At 34.7% G+C, this 15,789-nt stretch overlaps 1 protein-coding gene across 1 annotated transcript; it reads left to right on the forward strand.

Annotated features, from left to right (window-relative positions):
• Positions 1 to 1,795: 1,795 nt before the first annotated feature.
• LOC145583890 (uncharacterized) lies at positions 1,796 to 2,260 on the forward strand. Its single transcript, XM_081640844.1, has 2 exons — positions 1,796 to 2,016; positions 2,107 to 2,260. Exons 1-2 carry the CDS (start codon positions 1,796 to 1,798, stop codon positions 2,258 to 2,260), a joined length of 375 nt encoding a protein of 124 aa, XP_081496970.1.
• Positions 2,261 to 15,789: the final 13,529 nt, after the last annotated feature.

Genomic DNA, 15,789 nt, shown 5'->3' on the forward strand with positions numbered 1-15,789 from the left:
AGATTTAGAGGGAAAATGTAACTTTACCTTCTCCCTCCCCTTCCATTCCTCCAAATTTTCCCCCTTCCCTTGTTAAACTTGGAATGAATACTGCGACTAATTTAAGACTAACGATTTGTTTGGATAGCAAAGTAGAGGAGAAAGAGATGGGAGGGATAAAGAAGGAAAGAGAGGGAGAAGGTATGGTTACATTTTCTCTCCAAATCTTTTCAACATTGGAATGATTTGGCTTTGTTGAAAAGATTTGGTTTACTAAAGAGGGAGGGAAATACATCCTTCCATTCCCTTTTCTTCTTTTCTCTTATCTTACCTTCTTTCCAATTCTTCTAATCTAATTCTCATAATATTCCTATCATGATACTACTTCACTTTTCAAAATATATATAAAAGTAAAAATTGTCAAAAATAATATGACCTTTGGCCGGTCATCTAAAAATAAAATAACTGTTGAAACTTATAGGTTTTGATGATGATGAACACAAACTAGTAAACTTCAGCTAATAAGTATTTTCTAAGTGTTGGAATAAGAACATGTTTTATAAAGACTCAAGGAAAACCAAGAGGAAAGTTAAAAGAGATAGAAGAAGAGTTCCAATCAGGAGCAAACTGAGTTTCCTAACAGGAACATGAAGACTGCAAGTTGAGAAGCTCAACTTGGTTTGCGTTGAAGACAACAAGTTTCACAAGAACTTGGTCTGCGAAGCTCCAGTTGAGAACTGGAAGTTAAGTGACAGCAGCAATTTAGTTATGTTAAGTTTTTATTCTTTAGAAATTGCTGTAAATATGTTTGGCAGGTTTATACATGAGATTTATTAGAAACGTGACAAAAAGCTTGGCAAGCTTAAATTAGAAAAGATTTAAAGAAGATTAGTTTTGGGAAAAGATTTATTAAAAAGATTTTATTTTATAAAATCCGGATTTTCTAAAAGATATTATTCTTTTCAAAGTTTATCTTTGATAAGTTTTTCTAAAAAGATTTACTTAAAACCGTGTTTTGTGATTTTGGTAAAATAACATAATTATCTTTTGAAAACCCTACTTTCTATATGAGCTAGTCTTATATAAATTGTAATAATCACATTTCATATTTTCTATGAGTTTATGCGTGAAGAATTCGAAAAGTGCTTAAAAGTGTAAGTTTGCCAATATCACTCCTTGTCATATTAGTTTCGGATTTCATGTGTATCTTACCTTTCATATACTAGAGATCAATTATTTGTATTGGTTGGGTTCTTAGGGGTGTGTGTGTGAGTTAAATCTTTGCATATAGTTGTGTAAGGTTCTAGGTTGAAGCTGAGTGAGAGTACTTAGGAAGTACGAGTGAATCTAAGTCAGGGACTTGGATTGGGTAGAATAGGGTTCTAATGTGTAGCAAGTTCAGTCTGAAACTTGTGAGTAAAGGTTTGAGTATAATAGGTTGTAAGTTGTGAGTTTGCCCTATTATAGTGGATTGGTTTGGTTTTGGAAATCCTTTAGAGGGTCGAGGTTTTACTTTCAGTTGGGCCCTGGAAGGTTTCCTCGTAAAATAGTATGTGCATTGCAAGTTCTTTTACATTCTATTTTTATATTCCGCAAAAGTAGCCACTAGGAACTCACATACAATTCACCCCCCTTCTTGTAGTGTTCTTCTCAATTAACAATTGGTATCAGAGCACGGTTCTCACGTGTAAGCAGATAACTTTGCTGAGTAAGTTTCTGAGGAGAGATGAATTACAAAGAGAAACTTGAAGAAGGGTATTCTACCTAACGTCCACCTATGTTCAATAGTAAGTTTTCCACCTACTGGAAGAATAGGATGGAAATATTCATCAAGGCTGAAAATTACCAGGTTTGGCGTGTAATTGAATCTGGTGCTTTCGAGGTAACCTCAACCAATGAGAAAAACGAGGTAGTTCCTAAACTTATATCTGATTTTGACAAAGCGGATTATCAGAAACTTAAATTAAATGCTTTGGCTATCAAATACTTGCATTGTGGACTTAGACCCCATGACCATAATCGAATTATGGGATGCAAGTCTGCTAAGCAGATTTAGGATCTAATAGAAGTTACTCATGAAGGTACAAATGAGGTAAAATGTTCTAAAATTGATTTATTGATGTCTAGGTATGAGAGGTTTGAAATGATGTCTAAGGAGTCCATAGAGGAAATGTTTACAAGATTCAATGATATTATTAATGAACTGAGTTCCCTTGGCCGACACATCCCTATAGACGAACAAGTTAGAAAAATCTTGAGAAGTCTTCCACAAGATGAATGATGGAGATCCAAGGTTACTGCAATGCAGGAATCCAAGGACTTTACAAAGTTCAATATGGAACAGCTAGCAGGATCATTGATGACTCATGAACTACACTTAAGTTCTAATGCCGAATGTTCCAAGAACAAGAGTCTTGCTTTGAAAGCTCAAGACTCTGAGGAATCTGAAGTTGATGAGGAAGAGATGGCTATGCTGGTGACAAGATTCAAGAAAATGATGAAAAACAGGAAGTTTGATAGGAACAAGAAACTTTCAAGTTCCAAAGACACTACCTGTTTCAAGTGTGGCTCAAAAGATCACTTCATAAGAGACTATCCACTAAACGAGAATGACAAAGGGAATTTTAAAGGAAAGTATCAAGCCAAGGAGTCCAGAGTCTATAAGCCTTACTTTTCAAAACAAAATGTAAAGAAGGCTATGATTGCTGCATGGGGAGACTCAGATTCTGAAGAAGAAGAAGACCAACCTTCAGAAGAAATGACTCATCTATGTCTTATGGCCAAACCTGATGAAAAGGCCAAATTAAAAGAATTCGAGGCTGAGGTATGGTATTCTTCTAATGAATTAAGACATTTGTCTGAAGAAAATTTGATACACATTATGTTAGATATTTAGGAAGATTTAAAAGAACTTCATGTAGCTAAAGCACAAAGTGACAAGGCACTTGACACTTACAAAGAACACAGTGAATGGATGGACAATATGAATTTGATATTCAATATAGGTTTTTTAGTCTTTTTGATGATAATGTAACTCTGAAAGAGATTCTTGAAAGACTAAAACATGAAAACACTCTTTTGAATGTGGAACTATCTTTGTTAAAAATTGGTGAAGCAGTTCCTAAGTCCGAAGTTCCTCTTCTTGATTTGTATCAAAATTTTGAAAAATTAAAATCTGATTTAGAAGAATTAAAAGTGGAGAAAGCAAATCTTGAGGGGGAACTTAAAAGAGTTAGGAAGGGCAAACAACCCATTGAGTATAATGTACCTGAATGGATTGCAAATGCCCAAGCCAAAAGAACAGGTTTAGGTAACAAGAAGAAGTTCCAGAAAGAAAAGAAGTATGTTAACTTACCTAGTTGTGTTGTTTGCTATTTCTGTGGTAAGATAGGACATAAGCAAGTTAAATGCCCTAAGAAAGAAAAGAGCACTCCAAAGAATGAAAATCATGTTAGACAGATATGGGTTAGGAAATCTGATTTTACATCTGTTACACAGGAACCCAAGGAAACCTAGGTTCCTAACACTAACGTTTGATTCTTCATGTAGGTTCCAGTGAGGGGGAACAACACATGGTACCTCGACAGTGGTTGTTCTAAGCACATGATTGGAGATAAATCTAGATTTCTCTCACTGGATGCCTACTATGGTGGAACTGTGACCTTTGGTGATAATATGAAAGGTAATATAATTGCTATTGGAAAGGTAGGAAGGTCAAGTTCCCATGTTATTGATAATGTATTTTTAGTCGAGGGTCTCAAACATAACTTGTTGAGTATTTCACAGTTTTGTGATAAAGGTAACTCTGTTAGCTTTACTTCTAAAAAGTGTAAAATCATCCACAATGACACTGAAAACATTATATTAGAAGGAACTCGTAAAGGGAACACATATACTGTGGATCTCAACGAGGTTCCAAATAGCAGTTTGACATGTCTTAGTGTTATTGAGGATGATCCTCTACTGTGGCATAAAAGATCTGGTCATGCAAGTTTTACTTTGCTTGATAAACTTAGATCCAAGGAACTAGTGGAAGGACTTCCTTGTATTAAGTTCCTATATGATAAAGTATGTCATGCATGTGTTAGAGGTAAATAGTCTCGAGTTTCTTTTAAATCTAAGAAGATGGTAAGCACCAAAAGACCTTTGGAACTAGTTCATATGGATCTTTGTGGTCCTATGATAATCCAAAGTAGAAGTGGTAAGAGATATGTAATGGTTATTGTTGATGATTACTCAAGGTTCACTTGGGTGTTCTTTCTTGTTAGCAAAGATGAAACGTTTGATGAGTTTGTTGCATTTGTGAAGAAAGAACAGATGTAACACCCCAATAATTCTCTCTTTAAACCTCTGAGGACCCTGAACAATATTCAAGAGAATTACTGGCGTGCTACCGCCACGTGTTCAAACGTTAAGGCTTTATCAGAAAATAGCAGCGGAAAAACTAAATCAGTTATAAATAAGTTTCAAAACCAACGAATGAAACCAAATTAAGTCATACAACTTGGAACCATTAAGGCCCTTATTCAAAACCCAATAAAAGTAGTAAGTGATTAAATTCAGTGTTCAAATAAATTCAAACCCAAAAGAAATAGTGTCGAATAAAATCGAATTAAAATAAATTCAAACTTGCAAAAGAAATAAAATGAAACAACCAACTCTCTACTCAAGATCCCACAACCCTGATGAATGCTGCATGTGTAAGAACCTGTGGTAATTCTGCTCCCCAATATTACAAGTGTAAAAATTGGATCGTCACAGGGTCATTGAAAGGCGAAGGCCATGACCAAAGAAAGACACACAAAGCACGCAATCAGCAAAGCTGAGTACATACAAGCTGCAAAATAAATTAAGAATTCCATAACATGCTACTAATAATCAATCATCATGCATCATTAAATTATAGACTCAACACACGACTCAACTATTTATATTACTAAGACTCCATTAATTAATAATAGGTAAATCATTATTTTTATTCATTGGATTACGCAATAGACAAGGTTGTCCAACCCATGCTCCATTTGGAACATCAATAAAAGAAAAACCCCATGCCTCCTTTCGGAAACATCAATAAACATCCAACGACCACGGGCGCGACTCCGTGACCGTAGTTAGTATGAGATCTCACCTAACTCCTAGTTTTGAAAAATATTTGAAATAAGAGACTCGTAGATCAGACGGCCTCGAGAAAAGTACACGGCTAATACCCCATGTACCCCAACCCCTGATTGTCATTACTCCAGAAGTGCACCAATCCAGAGTTTTATTGCTCATCCATCTTGCACTTTACGTGATTTACAGGTTTAGACTTGGTGATGACTCATATGCATAACAATACAATCAATCCAATATCAATTCAATCAAGTAAAGCAACTTTTCAATTTCAATTCTTGATTTATTAGTGGCAAGCAACATTTATTATTTATTTCTTTACTACCTCGGTGTATAAACACCTTGAGTGCATAAGGAACCCCAAACTCTTAACCTTGTCTTATAAGACATGAACCATTCCTTTACTCATCCTATTTCATTAAATCATGAATGAGTAATAATTAAGTCATTTCACCAATCACATACCTTTGCCTCTAAGCGCACCTTGCATAATTAGAACATAACCAATAATTACAATAAGGAATAGTGCACGTCAAAGGAAATTCACAATGTATAACCAAACAATTTAACCCAGTCATCCCTAGACATGATACTAAGTTCTCGATCCGTCCTTAAACATGCACCTAAAAGCAAGGTTTTGTAACTTGTACGTACCTTGAGCAAACGAATCGGTATGCCACTTTACTAACTAGAAATCACCTTCAATAAACTCCTCTCCTAAGCCAAATAATAACATCTCAATCAATACCCAATCAATTAAATTTACAGCAATACTAACTTACTTTAAAACCTTCAAAATCCAAATCAAACAACACTTTAAAACCTTCCCTTTTGTTAAAATTAAAGGCTTATATATAGTTCTTTAAATTTTTCTTCATAAAAACCTTAAAATACACTCTTATACATGAAATTACAGCAAGTTCAAAGTCTAATAAAAATCTGAAAATTATATAAAAACCCCTAAAATCTCTCTTTTTAATGGGTGATTAAACCCTCTTTATAAAACATCAAAAGTAGTACTTAGAAACTATTTCCAACACTTGAAACTTCAATAAAAACATATATTTATGCTTAATTAACTTTAAACATAATTAATTTTATTAATCAAACTCAAGGATAATATTTTAAGTATGTAAAAACTTCGTTAAAATCAAAAACTGCCCGAAAATCATATTTAGAGGCTGAATTTGGCCTCGAGAGGGTGGTGCTCACTACCAAAGGTAGTGAGTCTTTCTTAAAACGTGGTTTCCACATGGAAAACACTACTTTTTTGTCAAAATCGGATGAGTTTAGAACCTGATTGGGATTAAAACGGGATTAATATTAACGAACGGAAATCTAAAAATTAAAACACGAATCTATGTGTTCAAAATAATCTGGAATTAAGTAAAACTAATTAGTAGTTATAATCACCAAAATTTCAAAACATCATTACTATAAAAGCCCTAAATCAATTGTTCATAAAAACCCTAAAATCATGATTTTCAATAAATTGAAACCCTAGGTTTATAATTCATAAAATATGAAATTTATAACATAAATATAATCTGAAATTTATAATCTTTATACCATTAAAATATAATTTGATACTAAAAATATAATCTTTATACTAAAATCAAAACCCAAAACAATTAAATTAACATTAAGCAAAATAATGAAACAAAGGAGGATGAAAATAAGACTAACCTTTTTGTGTGGGAAATTTTTGGAGATTCATGGGATATTTATAGGAGAGAATTATTGTAGGGTAAAAAGAAAGATTGGGCCTCATAAAAATAATGGGTCGATTAAGTAAACAAATGGGTTAGGCTTGTATGATTGGACATAAATTGTAGAATAAAGGTGCATAAAATAATTTGTTCAAAAAATTTTCGACCCAGATTATAATTTGAAACTTTTGAAATTAAATTATGAAAAATAACAAATAAATATTATAAATAAAATAAATTTTCATTTATAAAATATTTAAAAATACGGGGGATTACAACAGAGAAGAACAGGTAACCCGTTGGTGTATCTAAGAACAGAATTTGAAAACACCAAGTTTGATGAATTCTGCACAGAACATGGAATGGATCACAACTTCTCTGCCCCAAAAACTCCACAACAGAATGGTGTGGTTGAACGCAAGAATAGAAGCCTTGAGGACATGGACAGGACAATGTTGATCTCAAGTGGTCTGCCTAGGAACTTCTGGGAAGAAGCAGTGAACACAGCTTGTTACATTCTAAATAGAGTATCAGTCAGGGCCATCACCAACAAGACTCCCTATGAACTCATCAAAGGGAGAAAGCCTAATATTTCTTATTTTAGATCTTTTGGTTGTAGATGTTTTGTTCATAACAATGGTAAAAGAAACCTGGGAAAGTTGGATGAACGTAGTGATAAAGCAGTATTCTTAGGATATGCCTCAAACAGTAAAGCCTATAGAGTTTATAATAAAAGAACAATGTGTGTTGAAGAGTCTGTAGATGTAATTTTTGATGGAACTGAACAATTGATTGATGTACAGGATGATGATGATGATTTTGAAATAGAACTTGTACGAAAGTATGATCCAGATGAGGAATCAACATCATTGCAGAAGCAGCATGTAGGAAATGAAGGTGAGTTGAACAATGATGCAAATGAAGAGCAAGCAACATAAGATGCACAAGGAACTCTAGCTCAAAATCAAGATCAAGAGCAACCAGAAGTTCTAGAAGAAGTTCAAGCTGAATCACAAGATGAATTTCCAACAGAAGTACCAGGCAACAACAATCAAGAAAGATTGTATCCAATCAAGGACTTCACACCTAAGTCCTGGAAGCATCAGAAATCACATCCAGTTGATGCAATCATGAGTGACATCACTAAAGGAACTCAAACCAGATCTCAGCTTCGGAACTTCTGTGCATTTTTATCCTCCATGGAACCTAAGAACTATGTTGAAGCTTTAACTGACGCTGACTGGATTAATGTTATGCAAGCTAAGCTAAATGAGTTTGAAAGAAATAAAGTCTGGCATTTGGAACCGAGACCAGTTGATCAAAATACAATTGGACTAAAATGGGTATTTAAAAATAAACTAGATGAGCATGGTATTATTGTTCGGAACAAAGCAAGACTAGTTGTACAAGGTTTCAATCAACAGGAAGGAATTGACTATGAAGAAACATTTGCACTAGTAGCCAAGTTAGAGGCTATACGCTTATTGCTTTTGCTGCTTATATGGAATTTAGGTTGTACCAGATGGACGTAAAATGTGTATTTTTGAATGGATTATTGAAAGAAGACGTCTATGTGAAACAATCTCCTGGATTTGAAAATCCAAAGTTTCCAGACCATGTTTACAAGCTTGACAAAGTCCTATATGAACTTAAGTAAGCTCTTAGAGCATGGTATGATTTTGCAGAATGATTTTAAACGTGGCAAGATTGATAAAACATTGTTTTTAAATTCAAATGGAACTGATATCTTAGTTGTACAAATTTATGTTGATTATATTTTATTTGGTGCAACTAATGAATCTTTGTGTAAGAACTTTGCTGACCTTATGTGTGGAGAATTTGAGATGAGCTTGATGGGAGAATTAAATTTCTTTCTTTGTTTGCAAATCGAGCAAACTGAGGAAGGTATCATGATCCATCAACAGAACTTCATTAAGGAACTGATAAAGAAATACAAGCTTGATAATGCAAAAACCAATAGAACTCCTATGGGTTTTGCTACAAGACTGGATGAAGATCCATATGGAACTTGCATAGATCAAATTATGTATCGAGGTATGATTGACTCCCTAATTTACTTAACAGCTAGTAGACCTGACATATCTTTTAGTGTAGGTTTATGTGCCAGGTTCCAAGCTAATCCAAAGGAGTCTCACCTGAAAGCAGTAAAGGGAATCCTTCGTTACTTGAAAGGAACTGATGAATTGGGTCTCTTCTATCCTAGAAGTGACTCATTTGATTTAAATGGCTTTACTGTGGCTGACTATGTAGGTGATTTGGTTAATAGAAAAAGTACTTCAGGTATGGCATAGTTTATAGGACCTTGTTTAGTTTCTTGGGGTTCCAAGAAGCAAAACACAATTGCATTGTCTACCACTGAAGCTGAATATGTAGCTGCAGTAGCTTGTTGTTCTCAAATGTTATGGATTAAGCAACAGATTAGAGATATTGCAATTTTATTTGAATGTGTTCCTATTTATTGTGATAATACTAGTGCTATATGTATTTCTAAAGATCTAGTTCAACATTCAAAGGTCAAGCATATCCACATTAGGCATCACTTTCTAAAAGACAATGTGGAGCAAGGGAATATTAAGTTAGAATTTTGTCCTACTGAAAGTCAAATTGCAGATATTCTAACCAAGCCCTTGAATAGAGAAAGGTTTGAGAAATTGAGATTGGAACTTGGGATGATCAAGCTGACTTGATTGCTTCTGAAGTTCCAAGATATGGAAAAACCAGAAATAATATAAAAAGAGCAAAAAGGGCATCTAGCACAATTATGGTGTGCTAAACATAGCTGAAGTGTCACCGTTGGTGAATTCCTAGAGGTTAGTTCACAAACACTCAATTGCGTGTGTAAATAGTAATGTACATTGCATGTGTGTAGAAAGCGTGTTCCAAATACGTGTTTTTGGTAATTAAATGTTTTCGAAAATAAATTGAATTTGGAAAGAAAACGAAATTTAATAAAAAATCCTGTCTAAATTTTGAAAATTAATTGAATTTGTTCAATAAATGACTAAACGGTACAAAACTCTTTATTTATCTTACACTGCTTCATTAAATATAAAAGGCATCTTCACCCACCTCCACTCATCACTGTCAAATAAAAATTACCCACTGTCAAAAATTCTCCAAGCTTCTCTAAACCCTTAATTTCAAAATCATGGATATTATATAAATTAGCTCCTCAGAATATTCTCAAACCGACCCAAAATCTGAACCTGAAATTGTCTCTCCCCTAACAATGGTATCCTACAAAGAACCTGAGAAAACCCAAGCCGAAAGTGTTCCAACCTCTTCCACCACCAACAAAAACCCTAGAGAGAAGGCTTCAATAGTTGAAGAAGTGGAAACTTCGTACATTCTCAAAAGATTGAGAGCCTGGAAAGAAAGCAAAGACAAGGGAAAAACAGTGGAGGACCACATCAAAGAGGTTGAGGACTTTGTGGCAGGAACTGTTGAATTAGAGGGGAAGACGACCCAATGGAGGAAGAGACAATTGGTGATCAATTGGAACTTGAGGCACAAGTTGGAAGGTATGTGGTTGGTCATAGACTTGATTTAAGTTGGTGTAGAAAAGCTAGGTTTTTGGAATTCTTGGATTTAATTAAGTTTCAAGGTTGGGAACATCTTTTGTCGAAAGCTTCTCACAACTACATGTATCCTACTACCATGAATGAATTTTGTAAAATTTTTTAAGTAAAATAAGGGGTAATTTCGAGCGAAATTGATGAAATAAAAATTGAGTTTGATGTAGAAACCCTAAGGACTATTCTGAAAGTTCCAACCGAGGGTTATGAGAGTTATGTGAAAGGAAAATCAAGTGTGAAGGTAGGAAACTTTCTAGGGGTGATATAGTTGAATTTCTAGGAGGAAAAATGGGGAAGAAAATTATGAGCCACAATGATTTAAGCCCTATGAACAAGCTATTGTTTAATTTGGTCAGAAAAACTATATTTCCTCGAACTCAAAAAAAGGGTGAAGCATGTTTAATGGATATGGCTATCATTTTCTTCTTATCTAAAATTATTAAAGTGAATTTCCCTTCTTTGATTTATCAACATCTTGCCCATTGTGTTCCCAACAAGAATAAAGTAGGTTATGGGGCTGTTCTGTCCACTGTATTTGAGTCACTTGGAGTGCAACTCAAGGGAAAGTATGGAGAGTTGAAGGAGAAGGCAGAAAATATAATAAATGAAGAGACCTTGCTAGGTATAAGCCTTGAGGTGGTGAATGGGAAGATTTAGAGAGTGGAGGAGAAGAAATCAGCCAGTGGAAAGAAGAAAGAAAAGGCAGCTCCTGAAGAGCCTTTGAGGAAGAGTAGGAGGCTGTCAGCTAGTACCCTTCCACAGACAAGCATGGAAAAACCTCAGGATTTAGACGAGGAAGATGAAAATGTGATGGCAGGGCAGGTTACTCAGCTATTTGACAGAGCGGAAGTTGTAGAAAGGCAACTCAAAGAGGCTACAGGAAAAATTCAGAAGCTAGAGACAGGATTATAGGGTCTTGAGAAGAGTCTCACGGAACAGAAGGTGGAGTTCCAAAAGGCTATCAAGAACTTGGAAGATAATCTGGAAGCAAGCATTGGGCACCAAAAGGAGGACAACAAGAAGATTCTGGAGTTCCTTCACAGTTAATCCAGTTTATATCTCTCTAGCCTACCTTAACCTTAACCTATATTAGCCTAGCCTAGCCTTATTACATCTTTTCTTCCTGCTATCTTAGTCATGAACAAATTTCAGTTTTTGTTTTGTGAAAAATTTGAAATATTCTGGTTTGTAATCGAATTAAGCAGGATTATCTTTTGGTTTTAATTGAATGTTTGGAACTTAGCCTATACATGTGTGTTTTTGTATGTTATGAAAGCATGTGCATGAAAGTGGAACTGACTAAAGGGAATTTAGCAGCGCTGTCTTCAGTTTCCCACACTCTATGAATTGCTTGTGTGGCTGTGGCTAGATGCTTAATAACTTAAAGTGCAAGACTTTTTGATAATGCCAAAAGGGGGAAAAGAAGAAGCAAATTTGAAGGCTGAAGTTGTTCTGGGTTCCAGTTGATAAAGTATCAGAAGTTTCTCTGATGCTGTGTTTATAGCTTAAGTTTATGTTTTGTTCTGTTTAAGTTCTTTTTGTATTTGTGTGTTGTTTTGATTTCTGTGTATGTTTATTTTCAGTCAATAAAATCAAAAATACAAAAAATATGTCCTTCTCTAAGTTTAACTTTATTTGGAAGTTTGCTAAAGTTTGTCATCATCAAAAAGGGGAAAATTGTTGAAGCTTATAGGTTTTGATGATGATGAACACAAACTAGTAAACTTCAGCTAATAAGTATTTTCTAAGTGTTGGAATAAGAACTGGTTGTTTTATGAAGACTCAAGGAAAACAAAGGGGAGTTAAAGACGATAGAAGAAGAGTTCCAATCAGGAACTGACTGAGTTTCCTAACAGGAACATGAAGACAGCAAGTTGAGAAGCTCAACTTGGCCTACGTTGAAGACAGCAAGTTTCACAAGAACTTGGTCTGCGAAGTTCCAGTTGAGACTTGAAAGGTAAGTGACAGCAGGAACTTAGTCCTGGACTACGTGAAGCCCAAGTATCCTAGAATGCAATAATTGCCGGAGCAATTTAGTTTTGTTAAGTTTTTATTCTTTAGAATTACTGTAAATATGTTTGGCAGGTTTATACATGAGATTTATTAGAAACGTGACAAAAAGCTTGGCAAGCTTAAATTAAGAAAGTTTTAAAGAAGACAAGTTTTGGGAAAAGATTTATTAAAAAGATTTTATTTCATAAAATCCGGATTTTCTAAAAGATATTATTCTTTCCAAAGTTTATCTTTGATAAGTTTTTCTAAAAAGATTTACTTAAAACCGTGTTTTGTGATTTTGGTAAAATAACATAATTATCTTTTGAAAACCCTACTTTCTATATGAGCTAGTCTTATATTAATTGTAGTAATCACATTTCATATTTTCTGTGAGTTTATGTGTGAAGAATTCGAAGAGTGCTTAAAAGTGTAAGTTTTCCAAGTTCACTCTTTGTCATATTAGTTTCGGATTTCATGTGTATCTTACCTTTCATATACTAGAGATTAATTATTTGTATTGATTGGGTTCTTAGGTGTGTGTGTAATTTAAATCTTTGCATACAGTTTTGTAAGCTTCTATGTTGAAGTTGAGTGAGAGTACTTAGGAAGTACGAGTGAATCTAAGTCAGGGACTTGGATTGGGTAGAATAGGGTTCTAATGTGTAGCAAGTTCAGTGTGAAACTTGTGAGTAAAGGTCTGAGTATAATAGGTTGTAACTTGTGAGTTTGCCCTATTATAGTGGATTGGTTTGGTTTTGGAAATCCCTTAGAGGGTCGAGGTTTTACTTCCAGTTGGGCCCTGGAAGGTTTCCTCGTAAAATACTGTGTGCATTGCAAGTTCCTTTACATTCTGTTTTTATATTTGGCAAAAGTAGCCACTAGGAACTCACATACAATTCACCCCCCCTCTTGTAGTGTTCGTCTCAACTAACAATAACCTTTTGATTATTCCAGAATAATATGATCTTTAAGGGCTATATTCTCAAAATAGAATAAAAAAGTAGTAACCAATTCAATAGATTAAACTAAACACGTGTTATGATTTCTTAGGATTTTTTATTTTTATTTTTACATTTAATTAAAAAAATTGATTTGTAATTTTATTTTAAAAAAAAAAACAATAAAAAAAACCTCCCCTCCTTTCCCGTAAGCCCATCCCCACTCTTGTTCGGACACTATGGTAGCCCCCTACGCTTTTGCATTTAGCTACCATGTCAGTCCATTCCTCCTTCTTGACCTCCAACTTCATCCCGAAATCCCACCCAACCTTAAATCGAAAATCCCACCCCCGTGCACCAAAACCATACTGTTAGTTCAGATGAACACTACAAGGTTGAATTGTATGTGAGTTCCTAGTGGCTACTTTGTTTTACGGAATATAAAACAGAATGTAAAGGAACTTGCAATGCACACAAGGTTTTACGAGGAAACCTTATGGGACCCAACTGGAAGTAAAACCTCGACCCTCTTAGGGATTTCCAAAACCAAATCAATCCACTATAATAGGGAAAACACACAAGTTACAACCTATTATACTCAGGCCTTTACTCACAAATTCTAGACTGAACTTGCTACACAGTAGGATCTTATCCTACCCAACCTAATTCCCTGACTTAGATTCACTCGTACTCCCTTATCACTCTAACTCTCAGCTTCAACCTAGAAGCCTACAACTCTGTATGCAAAGAAGTAAATCACACACACACACCCAGTAACCCAACCAATACAATAAAATGACTCTAGTATATGAAAGGTAAGATACACATGAAATTCAAAACTAATATGACAAAGTATGAACTTGGAAAACTTACACTATCAAGCATCCTTCGAATTCTTCACGCATAAACTCACAGAAAAATATGAAATGTGTTTACTACAATTTATATAAGACTAGCTCATATAGAAAGTAGGGTTTTCAAGAGATAATTATGTTATTTTACCAAAATCACAAAACACGGTTTTTGAGTAAATCTTTTTGAAGAAATTCATTTTAAGAAAACTTAACAAATATTTAGAAATCCGGATTTCATAAAATAAAATCTTCTAAAAAAATCTTTTCATAAAAACTTATATTTTTAAATCTTTCCTTATTTTAAGCTTGCTAAGCCTTTTGTCACGTTTCTAATAAATCTCATGCATAATCTTAAAAAACATATTTACAGCAAATCTAAAAGATAAAAACTTAACAAAGCTAAATTGCCTTCGTCAATTATAATGCATTCTAGGATACTTGGGCTTCACACAGTCCAGGACTAAGTTCCTGCTATCACTTGTACTCCAGTTCTGAACTGGAACTTTGCAGACCAAGCTCTTGTGGAACTTGCTGTCTTCAACGCAGACCAAGTCAAACATCTTAACTTGTTGTCTTCAAGTTCCTATTAGGGAACTCAGTTAGTTCCTGTGAGGGAACTCTTCTTCTATCTTCTTTAACTTTTCTTGAGATCTCTATGAGTCTTCAAAGCTAGGTTACTCTTTCACTTCCAAAGTCAACTTCACCTGTTCTAATCACAACACTTAGAGAACTCTTATTAGTTGAAGTTTGGCAATTTATATTCATCATCATCAAAACCTTTAAGCTTCAACACATACCTTCACCGCCTTCATCGAAACCCCACAACCACCCGCTACATTTAAACCCCATTTTCCTATCTTGTTTTCCATGATTCCTTATTTTTGGGTTTTGAAGTCATATGAGAGCGTTAATTCAACGGATCGTAACATACATCCCTGTTCAAAAGCCACATGCCCTCACGTGGCTTCGAAAGAAAGGTGTCTGCTCTGATACCATTGATACAGGGCAATAAGAGAGTCATCCCTAAAAGCAAGCTTAAGAGAAGAAGAGCTTATTATCTATAAACCCCACATTAGTCCTTCACATGACTGATGTGGGACTCAAGTCCCATACTAGAAATGGATCATTAAATCCACACTTAAGAGCCACCCTCATGTGGCCTCACAAAAGGATTGTAACACCTTCAAGCACAAGAATTTATGAATAAGAAGATTTACACTAAATCGTTTTGTCTAAAAATAATGATCATTTGTGCAATAACTATCCCTCATACTAGAGATGATAAAAAAATCGGGTCAGGTAGGGCCTTAACATAATTTCCCATGCCCAAACCTATAAAAGTAGTGGGCTTGTCAGACCAAAGCGTGCTTTTTAGGGCCGGGTTCGGGTTTTAAACTAAAAATGTATTTTAAATCTTGCCTTATTTTTGGTCGGATCGGGCCAGGTCAATGTTGATCACCTCTACCTCATGCCCTCACCCATAAACAAACCGGATTTTTCACGAAATACCACTGAGTTTTAACAAAATTCACCAAATACCACCAACTTTTTTCAAATTCACCATATACCATTCAGTTTTTACACATTATCACACAATGCCTAT

The sequence above is a fragment of the Chenopodium album genome, chromosome 16 (genome assembly GCF_948465745.1).
Source record: "Chenopodium album chromosome 16, dcCheAlbu1.1, whole genome shotgun sequence".
In the NCBI taxonomy this organism is placed as follows: domain Eukaryota; kingdom Viridiplantae; phylum Streptophyta; class Magnoliopsida; order Caryophyllales; family Amaranthaceae; genus Chenopodium; species Chenopodium album.